This window comes from Bison bison, unplaced genomic scaffold (genome assembly GCF_000754665.1).
Source record: "Bison bison bison isolate TAMUID 2011002044 unplaced genomic scaffold, Bison_UMD1.0 scf7180017864452, whole genome shotgun sequence".
Lineage (NCBI taxonomy): Eukaryota > Metazoa > Chordata > Mammalia > Artiodactyla > Bovidae > Bison > Bison bison.
Window position 1 is genome coordinate 751,422 of NW_011495014.1, and position 22,286 is coordinate 773,707.

The window sequence follows — 22,286 nt, forward strand, 5'->3', positions numbered from 1 at the left end:
GCTGCCTTAAACTCAGGCGCCCTCCTCGGGTACGGGTGTAGCATCTCGAGCTCCCTCCTGGGAAGAAAACTTGGATGTGGCTGGAACCTATGTAACATTACTCCTAGGTAAGTAACCAGTCTAGAATGTAATCCTTAGTAATGCACTTTTTTTGTTGTTGTTAAAAAATATATACTTTATGGTGTGCTTTAAAAGCAGTTTATTCATTTAAGTCAGTAAATACTTCCCTGGGATGCAGCCTTCCTTTTTCCATATGGAACGTAAGTTGGGAAAGTTTCTGCCCTGTCTAAGTTGTAAATTGTCTTCAGTTCTGAAATAGTGATGCCTGGATCATGAGATACGGTCTTGCCTTTTCTGCCAACTCTAAAGTGCTGTGAAATAGTTCATCCTGTTTCTGTAATGATGGTGAAGTTATGAAAAATATACCTGGAACCTGAAACTCCTGGAATAGCTCATTTTCCTATGTGAATAGTTTAATCTTAACTGTATCTTTTCTGCACACATTGGGAAGAGTGTCTGGTCCTTCTTAATTTCATTAGGTGTTTGGTGCTCCAGTGTTTCAAAGGTGACCAGATATGAATAGTTCTGGAAGGTTTCTCTAAGCCGCTCTGTCTACTTCCTAAGAGTCACTATTTATTAAGTATCTACCCACACCTTCTTTTCCTTGTTTTCTTCCCTCCTTGACCCCAGTTTCCTTCTCTTTCAAGTAAATGCTGGCAGGCTGAACATTTCAGTAACTGTTGAATGCCTGAGTCCTTAATTTGGTGCCCATGTCTCCCAGTCCTTGAAGAGCAGTTTCCCTGTTACTTTTAAAAATCAGAACCATGCTCATAAAATGCCATCTTCGTTTGCCCTCAGACCACTTGAAATGTAATCTGATTTGCAAGGCAGCACTTAAGCTCCTGTTTGATTATCATTTTGTAGGAATTTTTGTTGGGTCAGAGAAAGACGAACAACATATTTGCCTTTAGGAAAGACAGCCAAGTGGTTTTCTTTCATTTGGGGATGTTTCTTCTGGTGGTCTTGAATTCTGTGTTTTAATCTGCTTTTAAAAATGCCTTTTAGCACATAAGCAAAATTAAACATTATTTTATTACAGTGTGCACAATACTCTTTATTATTTAGGAGAAAAATCTTTTAAATACTTTCTGGTAAGGCCATGTGTAATTTAAAGCCTGCATTTTGACAGCCTGGCCTTAGCTGATAGGCATGCTGATCTGTGTTTGATTGCTTTGGTGGGAGCTGGAGATCACCGAGTACTGGCTTTAGAGTGCATTTATAAATGTGCTTTCTTTGGGTTTTCATTTTGTGAAACAATAAAGTGGATTTTCCTACGTGTTTTATTATATTTGACTGTTCATCTGATTACTGGATTTAAAAAAAAAGTTTAGCCACCTTTCCTTTTGGTGACGTGTCCCATTGTTTATTTTTTTTTGATGCTCGTGTATGTAGTGTATGTGTAGAGGCCTTTCATCGGTTACTTTGCAGCAAGATAGTGCTCTAGGAAAATGGACTTGGTGTGTGTGTTTTAAGAATTTCCCATTCTTTTCTATTTTGGTTTAGTTTTTTATTACATTCTTTTCATTCTCCTTTGAAAGCACCAAAGCTTGGCATAAATACAGGTATGTATAGAATAGGTGACTGTATCACTTTCTTTCTTTATATGTGTGTAAAATAACAAAACTTACATATGACCAAAGAAAAATTAGGGGTAATAAAAGTTACTTGAGTCTTGAGGGAGAATTTTATTTTATACTCCGTGAGATACAGTTATCTTTGGAAAAAAATATTGAAAATTAAAATTCTGGGAGATTTTAAAATTTTCTCTATACCATGAAGACTTAAGTACTTGTAAAAGTGATTCAAGTCAATGGGATGATTTTGATACCAATCTGTGGAGCACCCCTTGTGTGCTGAGGACTGGACCAAGTACTTTATGTGCTTTATATTGTGTCTTTAGCTTATTCCTGCCAGGATTGGTATAATTATCCCAATTTTACAAATTAGGAAGCAGAGGCTTGGGTGATCGCATCACCTTTTGAAGATCACACCTCTGGATCTGAACCCAGTGACATCTGGTTGCAGAGTCTCTGCTTTTTCCAGGGTTCCCTTTGCCTCCTCAGCTTTTGTTGTGTCGTCTGCCTTTAGGATTTTCAAGCTATCACGACAAGGAGTTAACTTCCAGAAGAAAGGTCCATACTTTAGAAGCAACATCATGTGACATTAGAGCTAGAACTTGCACATTACGCCGACTTGGCTTGGATCTCATTGGCATCATTTACCAAGTTTGAGACTGCAAGCCAGTGTCTGGGCCTTATTGGGCTTCACAGTGTTTCGTCATCCAAATCAGGACCATCATGTTGGCCTTGCAGGATAATATAATGCATAATGAGGCTTCCCAGGTGGTTCAGTGGTAAAGGATTTGCTTGCAATGCCAGACACGCTGGTTCAGTCCCTGTGCTGGGAAGATCCCCTGAAGAAGGAAATGGCAGCCCATTCCCGTATTCTTGCCTGGGAAATCCCATGGACAGAGAAGCCTGGTGGGCTACAGTCCATGGGGTCATGAAAGAGTCAGATACTCCTTAGCAACTAAACCACAACAACAATAAGAATGCATAATGAGTAATATAATAATAAAGGTGATTATAATAGTAACAGTTAGCACTGGGGAGCTATTATGTTAACCCCTGATATAATACTTTTCATAGTTAGTCCATGTAATCTTCACATTAACCCAGTGAGGCAGCTTCAGTTACCCTTGTTTGACATAGAAAGTTGTCAGTATGTGAAGACTGTTTTTATTATTTATATTTTCTTTTTTTAGAAAAACTTTTTATTGGAATATACTTGCTTTACAATGCTGTGTTAGTTTCAGGTATACAGCAATATTATTTATATTTTCCATTCCAGTTACCCTTCCATTGGTATGGATAATTGAGTATCCAATAACTTAGGAAATCCACTGCCATTTAGTAAACTTTAATATTCATTAAAATAATCATTAAAATAGATCACGTGATTTTATCAAGCCCTTATTTATCAAGCCTTTTATTTTAGTAGTAGCTGTTTCATATATAACAAATGTTTTAATAGATTTCTTTCTTTGTCATACAAAGTACCCCAAAATTCAGTCAGTGACTGTTTGCATAAAGCAGCAGTTCTCATGGCCTGTCATCTACCTAAATCAATGATGGGGGTTTGGGAGGTTTAAGAAAGTTACTAACATTAATGCTGAAATGTTGACAGCCGTAGAGAACACAGAATTCTGTCAGTGAACTCAAAGACCTTTCATTATAGAAGAGAGAAAATTATAGAGCTTTGCTCACGTACTTCCCAACATTGAAACCAGACTAAAAAATTCAGCCAAAATAGCAGACTGTTAAACGTTTAAAAGAAAACAAAACTAACCTGTGCAGATATCCTACTTTTTAAACACGCCTGTAATATCCTGGAATCCCTTGCCTGGTGGTTAGAGGCCTTATGGGTTAAGAAGATTGTTCCTCACGTGTTATAGAAAGTGGGATGATTGTTCTCAGGATCCAGAGAAGAGGATGGGAATGAGTCTGTTCTGTATAGAAAGACCTGAGCCAACTTGAGCTGGCCAAAGGTCAGAATTTATACACCTCCCTGCTTTTACTTGATCAGAGGGTGGGTTGATTATCCTCAGTCTATTTATTTGGTGTTTGCTCAGCTCAGGTGTGTGCCAGGCATTGCTACATCTTGGTAATATAAAGAGGAGCTCCCTTTGAGGGTTGACCTTGAAGGAACTTAGAAAGTCTCCAGGAGAAAACAGGGAACCGATTACATCCCAGTGAGGTCATTCTCTAGCGGAGCCGTGTAACTAAGACTCAGTGCTGATCACCTTTTCTCCAAAGTCCTGTCTCTGCGCCAGCATATCATATTGTTATTGTTAGAATTCTGAAGGAAGGGATTGCAACTCCAACTTGTGACATTCCTGCCATCCACTGTGTGTTGTAAAGTTTATTCCAAGGCAGAATTGTGGTGAGAGATAGAGCTAATGTTTTGATGAAACTTGATAATTCTCTTCATAAAGACAACTTCTGAAATTTAGTACTGTCTATACAAACATGGTTTAAATGCTAACATTAGTTGAATATTTGCATATATAAGTATGTGTATGTATGAATCTATGTTTAGCTTTTTGATGTGCATGTATTAACATCATGCTTTTATCTTGACTATAAGCTGTAGACTTTTAGACAATCAGTGTTTAAACTTTTGACAAGGAAGAGAACTAATGAAAAGGAACAATGGTTTTTCTGTTTTCCCAGTAACTACATTTACCATTGTTCTGAAAACTCAACAAAGGACCACAGGATGTGAATTTAATCAACTTGTGCCTTTAAACAAAGATATCCTGGTTGTAGTGGAATTTTTTTACTTCTCATCATCCTGCTCACATGTTCCCTTTCCTCCGAAATCAACCGCAGTTCATTATGATTTAACCAACTCAACAAATAATTTCAGTACAAAAGAAATGGATTTGGGAAGCAGAAGGAACCATTATTTCTGACTCTGTCTCCTAGATCAGCATTTGAAGTCAAAGATTTTAACTTTCTACTGGAAAAATATTTTTGTATGTAAGGTGGTCCTTCATTTAAAAATACAACCTCTTCTCTGTAGCCTAGATTTAATTGGAGGCGTTATTTGGTGAGTGAGGCAGGGTGTATTGTCTTAATTCCCTCCGTTGCCCACAACTACAATTATATTATCTTTGACAATTTAAATAAGTTTTTTTTTTAATCTGGAAGAAACTAAAGCGTTTAGTGGAGACGAGTTTAGAACCAACACTTTAACTAGAAATACTGGCTTTCATTTGATGGACTGTTTTTCTTGATGCAGTAGAAATGCCTTGCCTTTGATTTCGATGTCTCCCTTGGCATTGCCTATTATGTGTCATCTCTGAGGGAAATAGCTCTGAATCCACGTTGTTGGTCATCAGCACTTCATCAGTGCTGTATTAGTGGCCACTCTGCCCAGGACTTTACATGCGTATTTTATTTAGTTCACATATCAAGCCAATGAGGAAACCAAAGCTTAAGATTACACAGATTTGCCAAGGACAGATTTAGTTTCTCTTCCTTCAAAGTCCATACTCTTAACCATCGTTATTGTACAGCTTAGAATGGCTTTCTCTTCATCCCAGAATTCTCACCTAGTAAGCCAGCTGCGCCACTGTCAATGCTCTGTGGAGACGCTTTCTTTGGCATCTATTGCCGTTGCTAATTGAGCTGTTTAGTTTCATCCCATTACTTTTTCTCACAGTGAAACCTGTTAACAAAGAGAAACATTGATTGTCACGATTGTTCAAGTATGCAAGGAAACGAAGACTTCATTTCTTTTCTTTGTGAGTGTTCCATAGCACGCCAGCATGTTCTGAGGTGCATTGCACAATAAGATAAGCACATGATGCTTGCATGATAAAGTTTAAAGAAAACAAGTCAATCAGAATTAGCAATAGGTATGTAACAAGGAAAGCAGGTGAAGGAAACTTGACTTGTCCTCCATCAAGACATCAAAGTAAGTGAGAGTCCGGATGGCTCCCTGTGAAGTCTCATCAATTTAAAGGTTGACTCTAAGAAATGGCTACTTATGTTCCTAAGGCTGCATCTTTAGGTGGTGCCAAGATTGCTAGGAAAGCAGTTGAGAGACCAGAGCTTTTGCATTGAGAGGGGAGTGCTAGCTTGCTACCGACCACTCAGAGAAAAGATGAGGGATGGGCTAGATAAGTTTTCTTCTGTAGCTGAGGGTATCTTTCTGCCAGACACTGGGTTTAGACAGTGGAAGGACAGAGGCCTACAAACAACTCTGTGATGTGAGAGGGAGGGAAGTAAAAGGAGCCATAGGAAAGGCCCTCCCCTCCCCCGGAAGGAAGGGACAAGGCCACGGGCCATCTCACTGTGTGGTGGAAGTCCTCCTAGTCATGACTGAGCTACACAGTAAGTCCCCTACGTGTGAACCTTCAAGTTGAGAACTTTGAAAGATGCGAATATATGTTCCGGCAACATCAGGCTGAGTATGACTGCTGCCTGCCCTCCGGCTCCTCCTGCTGACGGTCCTTCAGCTCTGCTGTCTCCTCCCCCTCCTCTCGTCAGTGTCTGTTCACTCAGTGTTGACCCTGTGTGTCAGCTGTTGTATTATTGTCCTTTTTGAGGTATTGTACTGTCAGATTAAGAATATTTATTTTTTGTGTTTGTTTTTATGTATTATTTGGGTGAAAAGTATTATAAACCTATTACAGTACTATATAGCCGATTGTGTTAGTTGGGTACCTAGCTAACTTTGTTGGACTTCCGAACATGCTCTTAGAACTGATCTCATTTGTATGTAGGGGACTTATTGTACTTTGCAGGGCAGCTGACCAACAAATTGAGAAAGTGAAGTCGCTCAGTCGTGTCTGACTCTTTGCGACCCCATGGACTGTAGCCTGCCAGGCTCCTCCATCCACGGGATTTTCCAGCCAAGAATACTGGATTGGGTTGCCATTTCCTTCTCCAGGGGATCTTCTTGGCCCAGGAATCGAACCCGGGTCTCCCATGCTGCAGGCAGACTCTTTACCGTCTGAGCTACCGGGAAAGCAACAAATTGAGAGTTAAGTGTACAGGAAAAGATCTGAACACATTTAAAATTTTGAAAAAACTTTTTTCACTTACTGGACACAAAGAGACATGTTTGGTCTACCAAGGTGCTATAGTTAGTGTTGGTCGCTTGGTTGTGTCCAACTTTGCAATCCCATGGAACGTAGCCTGCCAGGCTCCTCTGTCTGTGGGATTCTCCAGGCAAGAATACTGGAATGGGTAGCCATTTCCTTCTCCAGGGTATCTTCCCAACCCAGGTCTCCCCCTTTGCAGGCAGATTCTTTACTGTCTGAGCCACCAGGGAAGCTCTAAGGTGCTTTAAATACCACATAAGTCGTAAGAGAATTGGGAGTTTGCCTGGCCAAGGCGATAGTGCCCCCCCTCCCCCACCACCGAGGACTGGGGTTACCTTCCTGGATACCTGGGATCATTGCACATCTCTTAGACTAATTGGATACCTCTTCTCTCCTAAACAAATAGTACTTGATGGAAAAGGAACAGACAAAAGCTGTCATCATCCCACATTTTGTGCCGCTCTGTTTGATTTCACTTTGAAGGTAGGGCAGTCAGTGATCATAGTAGGTGATGTCAGTTGCCCTGATACATCTCTGCTGCTCTTACTTCCAGCCCTGCTAGTGACCTGTTTCAGTATTTCATCCTTGTTTTGTTTTCCTTTCGTTACTTTTCACCTGTTGTATTTTTTGCTTCCTGAAAATAAATGGTTCATCCCACCTTTTTGCCTTCATTGCTCCTTTGGCTACTTTCTAGAGTGCTAGTCTCTCTCTCTCTCTTTTTTTTCTGCTATATAAGTTACATGTATCATTCAGGTTTCAACCCAAATGCCTATCCCAAACTCTTGATTTATTCAGTTCTTAGGGAAAATCACCTACAACTGGGTAATGCAGCTGTGTGGGCATAAAGTTTATTTGCCCTGGTAACTTTCAGATCCTTGAGAAGAGGAAACATGCTTGTCCCATGTTTTATATCCTGAGTAACATTCAACAGGGTTCTTGCCACTTGGCAGGAGCCGGTGGTTATTTGCTGAGAGGCTGAATGGACATCAATCTTTTGACTGTTCTGAGAGTGTCCAGTTCAGGCTTTCCCACCTCCCTTTTAGACCTTCTGGGATCTGTTTTTACTTATTTTACTTTTGGGGGGATTGGCGGGGGAGGAAAAGTCTGTCCTCTGCTCTTGCCTGCTCTCTGTGTGGAGTTACCTCTAGAGAAACGTGACACTTCCTGATTTTGTCTCAGGCCTTCCAGGCTCACGATGGGAAGTTTCTGTCAGTATGGTCGTGTCTTTTAAGTTGAGTTGGCCCTTGTTTTTGCTCACTGTCTTTTGGGAGTGTCGGGGAGGACTGGGGGGCAGAGGACGAGGGCTCCCCTGCCTTCATGTTGGTACGTGTGGTGCCTGCGTATCCCACGGTCATCATTTTTGGTGGTAGGACTTTGACCTGACTGGTCAGCTTCCCAGGAAAGATGATACATGTTGATGCTGTGAAAGTGAACTTTCCCAAGACATCCTTTTGGGAATTTTCTCCGCTTTGGTGGCTCTGTACAAGTCACTTGCCTACTGTGGACATTCAGGCCAGGCTGCAGGACCCTCTGTACAAATGAAACACAGTCCTCTCTGTCCTATGGGACTTCCGTCAGTGACAGGGGTAGCGCCGCCGATTCCAGAGAAAGGCTTTCTGGGGCAGAGCACAGGACTCGTCTGTGGCACCCTCTTCCCCTTGTGTGGGCTGGTGCTCTTTCAATCTCTGCTTTGTCGGGATGCCCATCAGCAAGAGTAACTTCCGTATATTTCCTCCTTAATGATGACACAGTATTATGTTTTATTATCCCTATGAAAAAGTGACAGTGAAAACGTATGTCACTTAGTCTTGTCCAGCTCTTTGTGACCCCTAGCCTGCCAAGCTTCTCTATCGCTCGGATTTCCCAGGCAGAATACTGGAGTAGGTTGCCATTTCCTTCTCTAGGGGATCTTCCTGAGCTAGGGATCGAACCCCAGGCTCCCACATTACAGGCAGATTTTTTTTTTACTGTCTGAACCACCAGAGAAGCTCATATTGTCCCTATACATACTGTATTTTTCAAAGTGGAGAGAATTTAAGTGATTTGCTTCTAGTAAGCTTTTTCTAAGTTGTGATGCTAATATGGATTTGATATTAAAATCAGTAATTGATGCTTTTTCTTTTATAGAGCACATTTGTTTCCTGGGCTGGCTTTGATACCTATCTATATCCATATCTCTATATTATTCATTGACTATATTAATGAAAAACATTTTTTTCGTTCATTCTATATATGAAGGCCAGTAGGAAATTGAACAAGGTAGATCTGTAATGGAACACATTCCCATGTGACTTAAGGAATTCCAATATATTACTTTCCAGGCTTCCTTTGTGGAATGTTCTTAGATAAGCTGGAAGAATGGGATGCTTTTGAAAATATTGGTTAAGTTGCAGTGAAATACATCCCCAAGTTGGGTTTTGGCAGTTGGTTCAGATTGATAGGAAGTGCCTTGTGGCAGGACAGCCCTGGCAGGCCCGAGAGAAGTCTCCTTTACCTGCCACAGTGCATCTGCTATTGCTGAGAACTCAGGGCTGGAGCTGACCTCATCCCTCCTCCCAGTCAGCTGTCCCCTCTCACTCCCCTGCAGCACCTGGACTGGGGGATACTTCCTAGCACCCTGAAGGGGTTGGGTTTCCCTGGTGGTTCTGATGATAAAGAATCTGCCTGCAGTGCAGGAGACCCAGGTTCAATCCCTGGGTTGGGAAGATCCCCTGGAGAGGGAAATAGCAACCCGCTCTAGTGTTCTTGCCTGGAGAATTCCATGGACAGAGGAGCCTAGTGGGCTACAGTCTATGGGATTGAAAGAGTTGGACATGACTGAGCGACTACACTTCAGACTTCAGACCTAGAAGGGGTGGGCTGTGTAGGTAGCCGCCCAGCTAGGGAGACCTGGCTGAGACCTGCTCAGGAGAGGAGGGTTTTCTCTTGTTCACAAGCTCATCTGTGGATAAGAGGTGCTGTGGTGAAATGGGCTTTGCTTTTAGAAGGTTGAAAGCACCTGCATCATGTCTTCTTTTGAAGGCAACCTATAATGTTTCTCAGCCTAAAGATGCGCATATCTGTAAGGACTTCCCTGATAGCTCAGTTGGTAAAGAATCCGCCTGCAGTGCAGGAAACCCGGTTCGATTACTAGGTCGGGAAGATCTGCTGGAGAAGGGATAGGCTACCCACTCCAGTATTCTGACCTGGAGAATTCCATGGACTATATAGTCCATGGGGTCCCAATGAGTGGGACATGCCTGAGCGACTTTCACTCTGCTCCAGTTAAGAACAGTGATTCTTCTCTTCATTAGATGGCTCACCTCCCTGAAAAAAAGACATTTAGCTCCTTCTAGAGTGCCCAGTGGAGAAGGCAATGGCACCCCACTCCAGTACTCTTGCCTGGAAAATCCCATGGATGGAGGAGCCTGGTGGGCTGCAGTTCTTGGGGTGGCGAAGAGTCGGAAACCACTGAGTGACTTCACTTTCACTTTTCACTTTCATGCACTGGAGAAGGAAATGGCAACCCACTCCAGTGTTCTTGCCTGGAGAATCCCAGGGACGGGGGAGCCTGGTGGGCTGCCGTCTATGGGGTCACACAGAGTCGGACACGACTGAAGCGACTTAGCAGCAGAAGCAGCAACAGCAGCAGCAGCAGAGTGCCCAGACCCAGGAATGTCTTGTCGGAATTCCAATATCTTTTAACAGCCAAACACAACTTTTGCCTTGGTGTGTAGGCACACTTCTGTTTCTGTCAGAGTAAAGCAGGCTGGTAAGTCATAAATGAGGAAAACATTTTGAAACTTGTGTTTATTATTTAACAAGTGGAGTAAATAGTTGGCCTCAGAAAACCCCAAACAAAAACAAAAATCCAAACCAATCTCAGGTCAGTTGGCAGGGGACTGTTTCCCTGTTTGTCAGCAGTGAGGATGTACCTTCTCTGGAAGGTGGGAGGCCATTCCTCTGTCACCCTCTGACTTTATTCACTCTCCCTTGCATCCCTCTCGCTTATTGCCTCAGCCCACATGTCGGGTGGGGAGATGAAAGCCTCCGAGGGAAGCCTGGGGGCCCTTTCCTCCTCTCCACTCTTTATTTCCCATCCTTTCTCTGGGTTACAAAGTTTTCCTTGCTTTGCTTTTATCAAGTCTATGAATGACTCCCTTTGTCAAGCTTATTGGAATGCCCCGTGGGAGGGATGCTATGCAAAAAAAAATAATTGTATTGTATAACTGCCCAAACCTTAGAGATGCCAGATAGCCCTTGGCCCCGGAACAGACCCTTCTTGCTGGCAGGTCCTATGGGAACAGGAGGCAGCGCCTGTGAGAGGTGGTTCTGTCCTCCACCCTGGTACCTCGGGGATGACCTTTACACCCCCCACCTCCCCCATCCCCACCCCCCACCCCCACCCCACCTCTGATAAATGGCTTATTTTAGGTTTCTAAAATGCCTGTCTTTCCTTAAGCCCAGAAGGGGCTGTTTCCTTGAGTGTATGTGTGTTTTCCCTGTGTGATTGTTTCCAGCTGCTGTTTCTTCACAAATCTCAAGTTTGTCCATCCTGTGTCACCTCGGGGCAACTGACATTTGTGACTAATTATTAAAAAGGGCAGCCTTTTATACCAGTTTATTTTGATGAAAACAAAACCCCAGAGAACTCTGTTCGATACACACAAGCAGGTGAACATGTTGGTGTTTGGGATTTGGAAAACAGATCCAGAAAACAAGGTAGTGTTTTTGGCATGGTCGTCAGAGGAGCCAGAAGCTCCAAGGTGAACTTCACAGGTTTGTTGCTGACACTGAGTGTATCCTTTGAACGAATTCCAAGCCTTTAAACTTAATACCAAACAGCTAGGCCGGGCCAGTCCCTGGACTTAGGGAAGGGCCATCTTGGGTCAAAGAATCATACAATGAGCTCCTATCCAGCTAAGATGTTTTTTTTTTTTTCTTCCCCTATGAAATCAGATCAAATCAGCCTCAGTTTGGAGGGTGTGGAAGTGGAGGTGGGGGGAAAATCATTGCATCCTTGGCTGTTTGGTTGTAGCATTAATGATTTGTGGGAGGCATTTCTCTCTGAAGGATGCATGTAAGCTAGCTCTAAAAGCTAACCGTATGTCAGGGTTTTGTTTGGTATAGGCAGTTGCATACCACGTTTAACTTTTCTTTATGAAACTGTCATTAACTGGCATGCTATGTATGCTCAAGGGCAAAATACCACGTATGATCAAATAAAGCAAGTTAAAAGTGTTTGGATCTTGATATTAATACATCTGTAGCGCTTTGAAGCAGTGACAAAAGATGATATGTACTAACATGAGGAGAGCTCCAAGATACACACCAGTAGGTAAGAACAGCAAATGGCAAAATGAAGAATAGAGGTGAATACCATTTCTTTTTTAAAAAGGAAGTGGCAGCAGACCAAGACAGTGTTTTGGCCCCAGGTGATGAAGGTTAAGCCACGCCAGAGTCTGTTCAGGGAACACTCTGTCAGCAGGGCTTGTTTTTGAGTTATGCTGCGTCACATTATTTTTTGGCTTGCGCTTATTCTTAATCCCCTTAATCATTCTTTTCCCCCTTTGAACCTTTATGACTATGTATTTTCATCTTTTATTAATTTATATGTATTCCTGACAAATGTTTTGTGTTCATGTTTTCCCCCACCGAGGTGAAACTCACATAAGCAGAATTATATAAACATAAAACTAACCCTTTAAAAACGATCAGTCCAGTTGCATTTAGTACATTCACATCATGCAACCACAGCCTCTGCCTGGTTCCCAAACCCCCATCAACCACAATAAAGCCCCAGCCCCGTCAGCAGTTCCTCTCCCTTCTCCCTTATCTCAGCCCCTGGCAACCACCAGTGTGCTCTTCTATTTTCTAAATCATGCTGCCTGGCTTGTGGGATCTTAGTTCCCCGACGAGGGTTTAAACCCAGGCACCGGCAGTGGACGCTCGGCGTCCTGGCCACTGGGCCACCAGGCAAGAGCTCTGCTTCCCATTTCTAAGAGTTTACCTCTTTTGGATAGTTCTTACAAATGAAATTACACAATATTGTGACCTTTTGTGTGTGTGCGTGTGTTTTTGAATCAACTTTATTGGGGTTTAATCTCCATAAATAGAAGGCAGACATTTCCTAGTGGACCTTATACATACTTTTTCCTGCTTGTTGTGCGTATTTTGCATTTATTTACAGCAGCCTCATGAGAGGCACTGTCATCATCTCCATCTTGCAGGAGATGTTATCCTGCAGGCAGGATGTGACCAGGGAGTGGGCCAGCTCCAGAGCCCATTCTGCTGACCACTGTTGTCCGTGTCCTTTCAGATCTCTTACATGTGCAATTCCAGTGCCTGCTTTTTTTCCATACAACAGTATATGCTGTTTCCCACATTGACAAAAAGTGGCTATAAAATATTCTGCTATCGGCTTGTACCATGATAGAAGTATTTCCCCATTGATGGGGTGCATTTTTGAGATATTTCTACTTTTTTGTGTGTCATGAATCATACTGAAAGGGACATTAAGGACTAAAGACAATTCTAAAGTTACATATGTTTATCCATTGTAGAAATAGAGCCAAGCAAGGAGAACAAGCTAAAACACATATACAAGTCTCCTCAGAGGTAACCACTGTAAACATTTTTAAACATAACTTTCTAATCTCTTTTATGCATTTTTTAATAGAGGAAAAGAAAGCCCTTTAGGAGAAAGGAGGATACATAGATGAAGTTTTTAATAGAAGGTTTACAATATGTTGTGACCATCTTTTTGTCTAATAATAGTTGATATTTATTAAGTGCTTAAAATGTGACAGACTGTTTTAAGTGTTTTTTACCATTTCACAGGAATCACATATAGAGTGTATGGTTATTATAGCACATGAGGACATTTGTTCATGTCTTAAGTTCATATTGTATGCTAGCTTTTACTATCTTTTACTGTTTTTAACTCAGCACTATGATCTTATGATTAATCTTGCTATGTTTACCTAGACATCGTTCCTGTCTTATCTCTTCCTCCAGCTCCAGGCACAGGTCTGTAGGGCACACCCTCATTGTGCCCTTTCAGACCTGCGGGAGGACTCATGGGGACGTATGTCTAGGAACGGGATACATGGATCATGGGAGGATGTATGAACTTAGAGTCTAGATAGACCGAGGTAGATTCTTCTCCAGAATGCCTGTGCTGTAGTCTGCACTTCCATGCTTTACGTTTCCTGTGGTCTGGAAACCTGATCTTTACCTAAAGTGTACTGCTTTATTCTGTGAATACATTTTGCATTGTGATTGCGTGCATGAAGATTAGTCTTGGCACATGGATGAGATCTTTGGCGGCTCAGTGCTTTTTGAGACCTGCTTTGAACAGTTATCCTAGTACAACCTGTAAGCCTGGGCTTCCCTGGTGGCTCAGATGGGAAAGAATCCACCTGCAATACAGGAAACCCAGGTTCAATCCCTGGGCTGGGAAGATCCCCTGGAGAAGGAAATGGCAGCCCACTCCAGTATTCTCGCCTGGAGAATTCCATGGATAGAGGAGCCTGGCGGGCTACAGTCTATGGGGTTGCAAAGAGTCAGACACGACTGAGTGACTACACTTCAGACCTGTAAGCCCTCTTTAGACATGTAATCCAGGCCATCCTCACCCCCACGCTGCCCCCCGGGCAGGTAGCTCAGAGAGAAGTGATTTTCCCAAGGGCACAGGGTCAGGAGCCTTGGCCAGGTTTGCTGTGGAGTTGGAGAGCTGGGCTACTGCAGAAGACTTGGGGAGGAAGTCAATAACTACCTTCCTGCAGGTAAGGTGGGGAGGGAACATTCTCACGAACAGTGAGTTTCAGTAACTTCCTTGTACAAACACTTAACTGAATGAAGGTATTAGTTTGGTCTGTTTGCTAAGCACAGGGTATATTAGTCCTCTGTAGAGTGAGGGTGTGTGACCTTCATGTTGAACTCAAGCTTCCTTCTTTCACCTCTTCTGAAGTCGGGGAAAGAAGAGTTCTGGGTGACTGAAGAGGTACTTTTTAAAGGGGCCATTGTGTTTCCTCTGGATAGTATTTTCAACTTGTGATGCCTCATTCTTTCTAAGGAGTGCAAACACATAGCGAGCAATGTCACCTTTTGCATAAGGTGTGGTCAAGCTGGGTGGTTATCTTCAAGGACTTCTCCCGGCTCTGTGTCATCACCTTCACCCACATCCTAATCATGGTGCACAGCTTGGTTTATACCCAGTTTATTCACAGGTGCAGAACCAGTGAATGTTTGTGTCTAAATTTTACTTTCAGAACCTAGAATAGGAACATTTACACCAATGCACTGCCCAGAAAGAGGAGGTATTTGCACACATCCACAACAATAGGTTCTTTTTTTTTTAAACTATTGCCCACTGATAATAACCAGTTTCCTCTGATGATCTACCTGGAGTCAGAAGACAGCATGTTTTGGATGGTGCTTTATGAAGCAGACACATGTTTACTACTTATAATTTAGTAAAATTAAAAAAAAATATATATTGAAAGGCAGATGCAGATACAAAGTCACAATTTTAAGACAGGAATATTACTCTCTACATATTACCCAAAACTCACTGGTATGGAAGTTAAAAGAGCAGAGCACGGTTCAGAAGGCAGAACTGCGGGCTTCTCTTGTCTTCCTAGGGTTGGTGAACTCTCTGTAAACTCTAGAACAGAAATGACCCTTGTGAACAGGTGTGCATGTATGGTAAGTATCTGATGGGTGTGTGCTGACCAGTAAATAATACTACTTTCTCTTGACTCATTTGGCTAAAATGAGGGCTGCTCCTTCTCACTGCAACATAGACTTGTGTTGAGCAATCCTGCCACGTTAAGTAACAGTCTTGAGACAGAAGAAGGGCATTGGGGGAGAGAACAGTTGAGCTTTGCCTTCTGGGTAAATCTAAGTTAAAACTTTCCTATTAACTAGATTTATCGCTACTTAGTAATCTTTTGCCTAGAATATTGAAGGTGTGAGATTTTTAAGTTGGCTTGAGAGGAACTAAACAGTTTGTTCAGTGGGATTAGATGACCATAGAGAGAATGGCTGATTAATTACCCTTCCTTTAAAATTATATAATGCCTCCTCATGCTTGAAATTTCAATGAGAACATTTTCGCTTCGTTTCAGAAAGACCAGTGGAATAATAATTATATTGTATATCATATTATGTAGATTGCCTTTCAGATGAGAAGAAAACCTTCCCTGGTGTTCCCACAGAAAACAAGGAAATTAAAGTTTTTTTTTTCCGAGTGTGGATTTAAGATCCATTATTCAAGTGTGACAGTTGCTTAACTGGTAGATAAACCAATGGGACTGCGTGTCTTGATGTTTTTGTGCAGCTTATATGATCTGGGAACCGGTAATGAAATTTGCAACACCTATAAGCTAGAAAAATTTTATGAAACCGCAATACATATTTTCTTTCATAGCTCTATTCTGAGCCAGCATGTGTGGGCCCCTTTCAAGAAGGGGAGGGAAAAATGGTGATAAATGACCTTTGAAGTGAACTTTTGATATTTGCGTTACAATTCTGTGGGTTTAAGCTTTTAATTTTTACAATTGTGGGCGATATTTGTGAAGAGTTTCCAGTATGTTCTGAGTAGTGGCATTCTGACCCTTAAAAAATGTAAAGCACATTTATTTGCCTATTTTATCTGTTTGGATGAGTTCAAACTTGGCATATCCTTGCAGTAAGGGTGATGAGGGTGGGGAATTGGGATTTTTTTTTTTCAGTTACATTAGTTACTCATGGGAGGAGAAAAGTGTATATCTAAGCAGACATTCAGTTTCATGGTTGAGCCTTATTTTTTCCCCCAAAGATTTTTCTGGTGGTTTCTTGATGATTTCCATCATTCTTTTTAAAGGCTAACTTATTAAAGCTCATTTGATTTTTGCCCAAGACTTTGATCACCAACAATAATAATTTATCAAACTGCTTTAGTGCAATTTCTTCATCCAGGCCTGGGGAATGTAGAGGAAAGGGGCAGACCCTGAATTTTGGGAGGATTAACCAAAACAGAGCAGGCAGGCTTCTCTGGAGTCAGGTGGAAGATGGTGGTGATTTAATTTTAGATGGATTTTTGGTGCCCTTGATATGTCCACTAAACTTGTTCTCTCAGGTAAGCTGGGCGTTGAGGTTGGTCACAAACAATCCTGAACTCACAGGAGCTTAACACAACAGAAGTGTACTTCTTGTTCTCAGAGTCTTCTGAGTCTGGGAGACGCTCCAGGTCAGCCGTCCTTCCTGCAGCAACTCAGTGATCCAGGCTGCTTCAGTCTTGTGGCTCTGTCATCCGATTGCTGCAGGACAGGGAGGGGCTGCGGGAACTTTGCTCTGCCTCAGCCATGATGAGTGACTCAACACTGCCCACATTTCACTGGCCCCACCATTCACGTGGTCTTGTCAATCGCAAGGTAACGCAGTGCTGTTGTGCTTAGAAACGAGATATTGGTGAGCCCTTGTAACGTCTGTCACATGGGTCTCAGAGGAGAGATTGGAACTAGATGTGAGGATTTGAGAGAAGCCATTGACAGCACAGGAAAAAGGTGGAGTGAGTTCATAAGGGAACATGTGCAAAGAAGAGGTAGTTTTCCATGATGGTTTCTCTGTACGTATCTTTCTTTACAACCTAGGCTGTGTTAGGCTGTCCTAAAAGAGTGTAAAGGTAGCTATTGCCATGTCAAGAAAGTTAGTTCCTGTTGGTCCTTTTGGGTTTCTGTGCTTTATTGACATTGTCTGCCTCCCAAAGTTTACTTGCACCAGATCGATTGATCATTTGGGGTGGTGCAGTCTGGTAGGTTAGCAGGTCCTTAAATCTTGATGACAGTTTATCTTGGCCAGAGTTTAGGTAGAAAGCTGGTAAAAATGCTTATTACTACTATTATTACTAATCTCAGTGGGATTAGGAGAGAATTTGCATGTGCTCTTACTCATATTAAACATTAAAAGGATGCTGGTTTTCTATTATCTTTTTTCCCCAGAGTGTTCATCACTTGCCCTTGATATCAGAATGAAAGCTTACTTACTTCATTGTTTCTCTAGGCAGTGGATATGATATACTCCGTTGAGTTGCCAAAGCACTTGAGATCTGCTGACAATACCTTTTTGTTTATGTGTACTTGTGTACTGGGACTTACCTTTCACTCATTGCGGAATCTGCTGCATCACCATCATTGTGTGGTGCAAGTAACTGGTGTCAATTAAAGGCTAAACTGATCCAAATGAGGTAGAAGGGGAGAGTTACTTCTCTAGTTAGCATGTGTGTATGTGTGCATGTGTGTATATGTATACATACACACATACATGCATATAAATACATGTGATCGTCACTGTTAATGTAATTGAAACTAATAAAAAAGAGAAAATAAAAGAAATAATGAAAATGCAAATAGCATAAAAGATAATCACTGTCATAAAGTAGCAATTCACCAGTACTCAGAGGAGAACTTAATATGACCTTGGTCATTTATATCACTGAGAAGGTGGCTTTCATTTCTCTGTGCTCAGCTGCTTACGGGGCTCATAGCATTCTGACTGGTTGTGCCTATGGGAAGGTGTACCTGGTAAGGAAAAAGAGAGGTGTCAGATGAGTCTCTCCTGAAGCTTCACACTCACTGTTGTTCAGTCGCTAAGTTGTGTCCAACTCTGTGACCCAATGGACTGCAGCATGCCAGGCTTCCCTGTCCTTCACTATCTTCTGGAGTTTGCTCAAGCTTGTGTGCATTGAGTCGGTGATGCCATCCAACCATCTCATCCTTGTCATCCCCTTCTCTTCCTGCCTTCAATCTTTCCCAGCATCAGGGTCTTTTACAGTGAGTTGGCTCTTCGTATCAGGTGGCCAAAGTATTGAAACTTCAGCTTCAGCATCAGTCCCTCCATTGAATATTCAGGATTGATTTCCTTTAGAATTGACTGGTCTGATCTCCTTGCAGTCCAAGGGACTCTCAAGAGTCTTCTCCAACACCACAGTTCAAAAGCATCAATTCTTTGGCGCTTGGCCTTCTTTATGGTCCAACTCTCACACCTGTGTGTGGCTACTGGAAAAACCATAGCTTTGACTATATGGACCTTTGTCTAAGTGATGTCTGTGCTTTTTAATATGCTATCTAGGTTTGTCATAGCTTTTCTTCCAAGGAGCATGGACTCATTAAGTGAGTGGATTTACCTGAAGTTATGCTTGTATTGTAGACCTAACTACTGTCAGTGGAGTTGGTTTCCTTTTCTTTTAGAAGGACCTCCTTGGTCGTCCTGCCTCTGCCTCCAGGGCATGGCCTTCCCTTGTGGCTCAGTTGGTAAAGAATCTGCGTGCAATGCAGGAGACCCAGTTTGATTCCTGGGTTGGGAAGATCCCCTGGAGGAGGGAAAGGCTACCCACTCCAGTATTCTGGTCTGGAGAATTCCATCGCAAAGAGTTGGATGTGACTTTCACTTCACTTCACTTCTTCACTTCAGGATTAGCGTGTGAGTTCCCTCTCCCCTCCTTACGTACCTCAGATTGATCACCGTCTTTGAACACTGGATTCTGAAAGACATCCTTACGAAAACTCTTGTTTTTCGTTCCTTTATTCTCTTTGGAAGTGAGTGAGCTGTTGGGGGTCTGCCTTGTGGTCTGTAGCGCTATAAAGTGTTAAGAACGCACAGAGACCTTGGAGTGGTGAGGCAAGTACTCTTATTTCACAGTTAGGGGTCATGTGCTTAGCTCGACGTCCCCCAGGGAATCAGTGGTCTCATCAGGTGTCTCTTTTGTTTGTGCCAGTAAGTGTAGGTATCATGCTGTATGGATGGGGCAGGGGAACTCATGTAAACATACTGTGGGACTTTCTGGAGCCCATTGAAGGCCCCTGTGAGGACATTGATGTCCTGTGTTTTGATTGGGATGTGCTATACGTTGATGGCAAATCAGATGGATGTGATGGGACTAGTGAGTGAGTGAGTGAGTGAAGTCGCTCAGTTGTGTCCGACTCTTTGCGACCCCATGGACTGTAGCCTACCAGGCTCCTCCCTCCATGGAATTCTCCAGGCAAGAGTACTAGTAGTAGCAGTATATAAAATTGCAAATCCGCTTAAAAGGAAGCGAAGTGAAGTGAAAGTCACTCAGTTGTATCCGTCTCTTTGCAACCCCATGGACTATATAGGAATTCTCCAGGCCAAAATACTGGAGTGGGTAGCCTTTCCCTTCTCCAGGGGATCTTCCTAACCCAGGGATCAAGCCCAGGTCTCCCGCATTGCAGGCAGATTCTTTACCAGCTGAGTCACAAGGGAAGCACTGACTGCTAAAACACACTGCCTCATTTATTGTCTTGTCAAAAGTAGGGCTTATGGGATTGCCCTCTACTGAGTTTGTTTGTTCAGAGATCTGGTACTTACGGAGCTGCATGTCTATATTAAAAAAACCCACAAAAATAAAACTTATTTCAGTCCATATAATTCTCAATAGTAAGTAATTGAGCTTTGGCTTCAGAGATTTTGTTTAAACTTTAATGTAATAAAGTAAATTTTTGATTGCAAAGCAATACATGCTCATTGAAGAAAAAGTGGAAAATGTAGAAAGGCACAGAGAAGAAAGTATAAATCACCTGTAATCCTGTTTCCAAAAGAGAAAGCAGTATTTTGGTATTTACTGTTTATGCACAAAATTGGGATTACATTATACATGGTATTTTATAACCTATTTTTATTAAAAAAATATAGTATTAATTTGCCCTTGTCCTTACCTATTATTCTAGGGTAAATGCAGGGTTCTTTAAAAATTGCTTTCAACAATTTCTTCTGAAAAAATTTCAAGCATGCAGCGAAGTTGGAAGAAATTTACAGTGAACACCCATATGTTCCTCACCTGTATTTTAGCATTAATACTTTACCATACTTATTTCATCACTTGTCCATCTCTACCTTTTCTGTCCATTTCATCAATCCATATTACTACTTGCCCCCTGCATTTCAGAGTAAATTTCAGTGCCGTGTATTGCTTTTAACCTTCATAATTGTTTTTGGTTTATACCAATATTCAAAGGGATTTGTATTCTCTGAGCACACACGAAGGAAAGCCCAGACATCATGCCAGGAGAATTTTGTTGAGCGTAGTGAGAAAGGACATCCAGGGATTTAAACTTTGCCTTGTAACAGAGTGCATCATTAGCGTCTGAGGTGGCAGATGAAGAACCAGGGAAAAGGGTCTCCATCCACCTCACTCACCTGCTTTTATGCCTAAAGCAGACTTCAGCGTGGGGACAAGGCCAGTGCTTCTTTCACTTGTGGTTCCCTATGCTGTCAGAGCCCCCGGCGCTGGGTGAATAGTGATCGTGGACGGCTGAGTTAGGAGGAAAAGCACTTTGGCTCCTGGTGGGGCGGCCGACTCCCAGCTGCCCTGTGGTCCCCGAACACTCTTCCCTGTTTGCTTTTGCCTCCGACTCTGAGGGCAGAGCTTCTGTGGCCTTCCTGTTTGAATGACATGTTCTTTCTCTTGTTTAGGTGGTGGCGGTGGAATGTTGAGGTGGGCACAAAACACTTATGGCTTGTGTCTCTCCGATGCCTGTTTTTAAAGCTGTACAATCCAAGCGGCAAGGCCAGGAGCGGCGGCCTTGCTGTGTGCCGTTCCCAGCACAGAACACCTGTGTGTTTAGGCCTTAATAAACACTGATTGCCAAGTAGCCTGTTCTGTTAAACTCTCCAGAAACGCTGTAGTTAGTTGTTCTGCTCTGCAGGCACTGCCTTTCACAGGCATTTTAAGAACACGGATTGGTTCTACAGACCTTGTCACCTTTTCTTGTGTTTGCAAGTGGCTGTGGGCCCCGGAGAGAGCAGGCTCTGCGCCTTTTCCTCCGCCTTCTCCTTTCCCCTGTGTCACATTCCAGGGTGTTCAGTCTCCGTGTCACGTCAGCACCGCTGAAAACGATAAGAAGCCTCGGTCTTGACATTGGCGACAGCTCTCACCTGTTCTTTCTCATAAACTCACCCGTAGCTAAACTGCCTTCCTGGGAGCTGGGGGCTGTGGAGTCCTGACTTTATGTAACTGGGCCCCACAAGGCCATCCCACTTCCCTTTTTCTGTGGTCTTCATCTCTTCCTTCTTTTTCTTTTCCTTAGGGCAGTTGATTCTTAGCACTTGTCTCAGGCACACCATCTGGTTTCTGAATTACCCAGTTTCCTCGAATTTTTTCCCCGCAGGCCATTTCAGTTCTCAGTGCCTGGGTTGGCTGGGACCTTGATTCTTGGAAAGAAGAGCTGGTTTCTCTTGCACCCCCTCTGCTTTCTCTCCCCTCTGATTCAGGGAGGTTTGGCCCTCTTCTCCCGCCATCCTCAGTGTCTTCAGAGATCTTGGGTTGTCCCAGCTGCGGAGGGCTGAGGAAATGCTGCTCACCTCTTGAGGGTAGAGGCCAGGGATGCTGCTAAACATCCTACATCATACAGGATAGGCCCCGAAAACAGAGAATTATCTGGTCTACATGCCAGTAGTGCTGAGGCTGAGGAACCCTGCCCTAGATATAAAGGGGCTTTGGGGGAAATCTTCCCATCAATGGCATTATATGACCTCTGTGGCTGAGACGGTAAAGAACCCACCTGCAGTGCAGGAGACATAAGGAACGCAGGTTCGATCCCTGGGTCAGGAAGATCCCCTGGAGGAGGACACG

General features: G+C 42.9%; 1 protein-coding gene across 2 annotated transcripts in view; it reads left to right on the forward strand.

Annotated features, from left to right (window-relative positions):
* STK39 (serine threonine kinase 39) overlaps positions 1-22,286 on the forward strand; it is a 317,449-nt gene that overhangs the window by 15,801 nt on the left and 279,362 nt on the right. Inside the window, exon 1 of one of the 2 annotated variants that reach the window (XM_010858932.1) lies at positions 2,843-5,541. The exons of the other annotated variant lie outside the window; for it this stretch is intronic. Within the exon in view, the coding sequence (XP_010857234.1) occupies positions 5,439-5,541 (103 nt within the window). The 5' untranslated portion in view covers positions 2,843-5,438. Of the gene's footprint in view, positions 1-2,842; positions 5,542-22,286 lie in introns of those variants that run through there. 2 annotated transcript variants of the gene reach the window in all.